The sequence below is a fragment of the Papio anubis genome, chromosome 14 (assembly GCF_008728515.1).
Source record: "Papio anubis isolate 15944 chromosome 14, Panubis1.0, whole genome shotgun sequence".
Taxonomy (NCBI): domain Eukaryota; kingdom Metazoa; phylum Chordata; class Mammalia; order Primates; family Cercopithecidae; genus Papio; species Papio anubis.
In genome coordinates, this window is record NC_044989.1 from 89,301,940 (window position 1) to 89,308,648 (window position 6,709).

Below are 6,709 nucleotides of genomic sequence, written 5' to 3' on the forward strand. Positions count from 1 at the left end.
GGTTCGAGCCCTACATATGGGCACCACTTGCCGAGACCAACTCGGTGCTGGAGACTGTAATTCAGCCGTGCTAGAGGAATTAAAGACATACACACAGAAATAGAGAGTGCAGAGTGGGAATCAAAGGGCTGGCAGCCTTCACAGCTGAGAGCCATGAACAGGTTTACCCACATATTTGTTGACAGCAAGCCAGCAATAAGCATTGTTTCTTTTTTTTTTTTTTTTTTTTTTTTTTTTTTTTTTTGAGACGGAGTCTCGATCTGTTGCCCAGGCTGGAGTGCAGTGGCCAGATCTCAGCTCACTGCAAGCTCCACCTCCCTGGTTTACGCCATTCTCCCGCCTCAGCCTCCCAAGTAGCTGGGACTACAGGCACCCGCCACGACAGTTGGCTAGTTTTTTGTATTTTTTTAGTAGAGACGGGGTTTCTCCATGTTAGCCAGGATGGTCTCGATCTCTTGACCTCGTGATCCGCCCGTCTCGGCCTCCCAAAGTGCTGGGATTACAGGCTTGAGCCACCATGCCCGGCCAAGCATTGTTTCTATAGACTATAGATTAACTAAAGGCATTCCTTACGGGAAACAAACGGATGGGCTTTTGATAGTTATCTGCAGCAGGAACAGATCTTTAAGGCACAGATGGCTCACGCTATTGTTTAGGAACACCTTAAGTGGTTTTCTTCCCTGGGTGGGCCACGTGTTCCTTGCCCTCATTCCGGTAAACCAAAAACCTTCAGCACGGGCATCAAAGCCATCACGAGCATGTCACAGTGCTGCAGAGATTTTGTTTATGGCCAGTTTTGGGGTTTGTTTATGATCAGATTTGGGGGTCTCTTCCCAACACCAGTCCAATCTCAGACTCCTAGGATGAAGCAATTCTCCTGCCTTAGCCTCTCAAAGTGCTCAATATTACAGGCATGAGCTACCACACACAGCATTATAATATATTTCATACAATTTCCTGATTTTTCTGTTTCATCTACAACTTAATGAAGTTTTCTTGCTATGAACCCAGACTTGCTGGTAAGACTCGAAAGCACATTCAAGTGTATTCTGGGACAATCTGTAACAGGAAAAATATTGAGCGTTGTAGTAAGTGTACCTTACTGGCCAATCAGCTGTCAATTCCCCATCATTACTATCATTTCTGGAATCACATTTTCCAAAGCTCCTTTTCTTTCTATGGTTTCTTTAGAGTTGCTCAACAAGTTGCCCTCCTATGACACTGGGAACTCAGAATGGTGGATTCATGTAAACAGACACCTGAAGTAAAACACGTGGAATTAGGTGTGGACCGGAGAATCACCTGGAGACATGCTGCAGGCAGCTGAGAGCATCAGCACCCCCGCCCTGGGCGTCCCAAACAGGTCTGAGGATCATCACACGGTACTCAGCACATACCACCTGGGGCAGGTGCACTCTGGCTTCTGGAGGAGGACCTGAGAATCCCTTGTCTCTAGTACCTGCTTCATAAATGACATACTGTAGGCTTCAGAAAGACTGTGGTTTAGACTCTAATTTAGTCAATTTGAACAAATTCTCCTTGGAAAACTAAGAGTATCTTCTCTTTTTCTATATGAATTCCAATTATCCCATAACATAGATTTCTCAGGTGGTCTTATCTCTCTTCTTTATTCTGCCAGGTCAGGCGTTGTAACATATTTTCTGCTGTGGATGACGGCGAAAGAGGCTTAGGGTTCAGAGGAGCCTCCCTGGCCCCTCTACAGAAACCTCCCAATGACTTTCAAAACCTGACTGACTTTGAGAAATGCTCTCAGCACATGGAGGCACCAGGAGGAGCATCTGGGGCAGCCCAGGCTCACATATCTGCTTCCCTGGGGGTTTATGTTATGACTTGTAGCACTGTGGGAGGGTAACTGTAATAATGTTGACAATAATAAGTGGCAGAATCATTAAACTGCAGGCTGCTGATGGTGAGAGTGAATTCTGTCCCAGATCCACTGCCGCTGAACCGAGAGGGAATCCCACTTTGCAAACTGGATGCCTCATAGATCAGGAGCTTAGGAGTTTCCCCCGGTTTCTGCTGATACCAGGCTAAATCATCAGTAATGCCCTGACTCGCCCGGCAAGTGATGGTGACTCTGTCTCCTACAGATGCAGACAGGGAGGATGGAGACTGGGTCATGTGGATATCACATCTGGCACCTGAGATTGGAAACATAAAAACAAATCTTCTTAATATTAATCATGTTATCAGAGGACTTCCCTGAAGTTCCAGACAGTACGGAGCACACCAGCTTGGTAAATTCCTGTTGTTTTCCTTCCTTACCTGGGAGCCAGAGCAGCAGAAGCCCCAGGAGCTGAGCGGGGACCCTCATGTCCATGCTGTGTCCTGACTGAGATTGACTCCTGCACAGGGTATGACCAGCCTATAAAAAAGTCTTAAGCACTGGGGGCTGTGCTCTGGGACATGCAAATCAGCAGCAGATGGGGAAGGCTGGGCACAGCTGCAGGGCTGGCTCATCTCAGTAACTCAACACAGGGGCAGTGTCCCCAGGGTCCCAACAGATCAGGCAGTGCAGACTTACCTAGAGAGAATACATTTCTCTCATGGCCATATGCTTACAGAACATATTTTGGAGTGAGTTTTCAAAATTGTAAGTGAACCTAAGACTAGATTAAATAAAGTTTTCATCCTTGTATTAGGAGTGCATAGGAAAGCATCATTTTTGGCAGAAAATTCATAATAAAGTTGTAGAATATGGGGATGTCAGAACTTTCAGTTACTTTCAAAGAAATTTGATGAGTGTAAAAGTATTTAGTGCTGTACTAACAGTGTCTCTGTCAGTGTGAAATTGCTTCTTTTTTGAAGTGAAAATAAAAAAGTCTTTTTCAGAAGTGTGTTTGATAAATTCAATAGAATTTACTAATAAACTTAAGCCATTGTTCTTGCAGTATAAGAAAAAACAATTTGCTGTAGATACACAAAGGTGATACCTGTGCCATGCATAGATCTGCCATTCTCCAGAGCTGTGGGTCTCTTTAATGCCCAGGGGCTAAAGGGCTGCACATTATTCCTGGCATGGAATCCCCATATTCCATCCCCTTTCCTGCCTTTGGTATAATTTCTTATGGTTCTCCAGCATGGAGCCTGACTAGTGATGCCAGGTCTGATTATTTCAATTAAAATCTCTGTTTCACTCGCTGACTATAGGAGCCTGGATTAGGATCAACTTGAAGCCCTCTATCAACCTCTGTCAACCTAGGCTCAAATAATCAATTGTTTCAAAGCAGGATGAGAAAAGCCACAGCTCCTGGGTAATGCTCTGAGCTGTGCTCCCCAACAGCCTGTTCCTGGGGTCTCAGGTGCATCTGTCCTAGAGCTTGGGTTCCTGGAGGGTAGGTGAGGGGGAGGCCTTGGGGAAAGTCCAGGTCAGTGAACCCTCTCTCCTTAGTGAGAGCGGCTGCTGCTCAGTGCAAATGAGGCAGAACTCATGGTCTGGAATTAGCATCCCCTAGGATGGCTGTCAATCAGTGATGACAAAGTAGGTGTACACATACCCCAGCTCCCTCACATCTCAGATGGAATAACAGAGGCATTTTTCCTGTGTTTCTATGTGGGCTTGATCTCTCGTCATCCTCAGAGGTGGCTCCCTCTGAGGCACTTTTAACTTTCCCCGTCCCCTCTCTTGCTGTCTTGCTTGTTTCCTGCACTTTGTAAATATACTGCTTGCATGGGAATCTTTGTCATCCTTCTCACTGGGGGGATCCAACCGAAGGTACTGTAAAAAATCCTCATTCTTGGAGGGTATCCAAGAGTCTCAGGTTTTTTTCTAGGTCTATTACCTCATCAATCTGCCTTGTGATATTTTTATTCTACTTTAGGGCAAGACCATTGTGGGGATAATGAGACGTGTTTGTGAAATGAATAATATACCCCCTAAAGACATCATTGTCCTAATATCTGGAATCTATGATTATTACTTACGAATATGCCAAAAGTAACTTGGCAGACAAGGTTAAGTATTTTGAGGTCAGGAGAGTATCCTGAATTATCTGGGTGAGACCAGCATAATCACAAGTGTCCTTATAATAGGGAGGGAGAAAGGTCACATCTAGAGAGGAGCTGGGACAATAGATAGGGGTGCTGGAGTGATGAAGAAAGGGGCCATGGAGTCACGAATGTGGAAACACTGAAAGATGGAAAGCTGAGTATTGGATTTTCTCTCTTGATGCCTCCAGAGTGAATACAGTCCTACTACTCCTTGATTTTACTTCGTTGAGACTTTTAACCTCCAGAAATGTAAGATAATACACTTGTGTTGTATGGAGCCAGTAAGGTTGTGGTATTTTGTTGCAGCAGCAACAGGAAACCAATGCAAGGGAAGGGGGTGTGTTTTACTTCCCTGAGTGTATTATTGTCCTCTATTCTCCCAAATAGTTCTATGTTGTTGTGTTTTGCTGCCAATTTCGACAAAAGACAGAGAACAATTTTCTATGACTAGAGCTAGCACCAGAATTCTTCTTATGTAGAAAGTCTCTTGAGTAAATCTCTGGGTTAAGTTTTATACAATCTTGATATCTGAGAGCCTGGAGGTCATCTCTCACAGCACATGAGCAGAGGAGGGGGCTATGGGTTTGCTATTTTAAGATTCAGAGGGACATTAGCTGTACAAAACACAATCTGAGAAGCGAGGACTGAGTCAGAGAGATGGGGATGGCAGAGGAGACAAAATGTGGTCAGGGCAATGCAAGCTGTGACCCTGCTGCCATATCTGAAGGAAAGGTTCTTGGTGTCTGTAAAGGCTTTGAGCAAGTTGTGCTTTGTAGACAAAACTGTAGAAGGGTCTGGGTTTAAGCTTAGTGTCAGCGTGATGAGGACTAGAGGCTGCAGTGAGCATGGGTTAAGAAACACACCTTGTACTTCTGGCTTTGTCTCTTCCTGGGATTTCTAGGTTATGGGTTCCTCCATGGAATGAATGTGGCTCTGAGGAAGGAACATAGTTAAGGTCAGACAGACCTAGATTCTAAGTTCAGCTTCAACAACTGCTGACCAAGTGACTTTTAGGCAAATCAGCCATGTGCTGTCATGAACAGTTGCCTCATGTGTGAAATGGGGCATTGAGGATATGAAGGGGTGTCCTGATGGTTCCACCAGCTGACGCACCATGAAGTGAACATACATGTGTAGACACACACACACATATGAGAAGAGTATCTAGTGCCCCTTTTATGCATCCTTGAGTAACTCAGGATGTGATGTGAGATATTACCAGTCATATGTCATTTTCAGCTAAAATTATCAATATTTATCTTATAACTAACAGATGGCTCTCTGTACTCTGTAGTTTCATGTACCTTTCTTTAATCACAAAATTTTCCACCAATGTATTTATGTCTAATATCAGAAAGTTAAGCAAGGAGATTGCAAACCACCACAGCACATTTAGTCTGCATTTTCCCAGAGCACCATTTGTGTTAGTGTTCTCAGGCTACTGTAACAAGTTCTCAAAAATGTGGTAGCTTCAAACAACAGGAATGGAATCACTCATAGTTCTGGAGACCAGAAGTCCAGAATCAGTTTCGCTGGTATAACATCTTGGAGTCGTCAGGTCTAGCTCCTCCAGAAGCTCTAGAGAGGAATGGGGTTTAGCTCTTCCATCTTCTGGTGGCTTCAGCTCTCCTTGGCTGTGGACACATCACTGCAATCTCTGTCTCTGTGTTCACATTGCCTTCTCCTCTTCAGTCTATGGTAAGTGCCTCTCTGCCTCTTTTTTTCTCAGGACACTTGTGATCGCATTTAGGGCCCACTTGATTAACCTAAGATGATCTCTCTGTTTCAAGCTCCCTAATTTACACTTGCAATTGCCCTTTTCCCAAATAAAATGCATGCATAGGCTTCTTGGAATGAAATCTCATTATTTGGGGATGATACTCTTTACTACACCATTACAGAACCAGGTCTCAGTGTTAGTCCTGTACATACATCAATAGTACTCTCTCTCTCTCTCCACACACCCTGCTTTCCTTCTTTTCTCAATATCATAAATCTCTTCACTTCTCTAAGTGTATCCAGTGGCAGCTGTAAACTAGTATGTATCTGAGACAAGTCTCAATCAATTTAGAAATGTATTTGGTCAAAGTTAAAGACATATAAGTGAAACAGCCTCAAGAGGTCTTCAGAACGTGTGCCCAAGGTGGTCGGGCTACAGCTTGGTTTTACACATTTTAGGGAGACATAAGATGTCAATCAATATGTGTAAGCTGTACATTGGTTTGATATGAAAAGGCAGGACAGCCCAAAGGAGGGGGGTTGTTGAGGACTTCCAGGTCATAGGTGGATTCAAAGATTCCATAGGCAGAATCTAGTGACCCGTAATCAACAGAAGGGAGTTTCTGGGTTAAGAAAAAAAGTTGTGGAGCCAAGGTTTATCATGCAGATGAAGCCTTCAGGTAGCAGGCTTTAGAGAGAATAGGCTGTAATTGTTTTTCAGACTTAAAATCAAATGGTAAAACGTGCCAACTCTTAGTTAAATCTCTGTGCATCAGGAAAGGGACTTGAAAAGGGGTTGGATTCTCCATAGAATGTAGGGGTTTTTTTTCCCCCCACAAGAAACAGCTTTGCAGAGACATTTTAAAGTACATTAAATAATAATATCTTGGTTATTTGATTTCTCCTTGGGCCTGGTATCTGTCATGTTGGTATCTTATTGCGACAGACAGTTTGCTTTGTCAGCCTCAAGGTCTCTGTC

The 6,709-nt window shown here is 44.0% G+C and overlaps 1 gene segment (V, D, J or C); it reads right to left on the reverse strand.

The window, feature by feature from the left end:
* Window positions 1–1,824: 1,824 nt before the first annotated feature.
* On the reverse strand, window positions 1,825–2,413 carry LOC101015303. The segment is given in 2 exon segments: window positions 1,825–2,162; window positions 2,287–2,413. Coding segments are annotated over 2 exon segments (378 nt in total).
* Window positions 2,414–6,709: the final 4,296 nt, after the last annotated feature.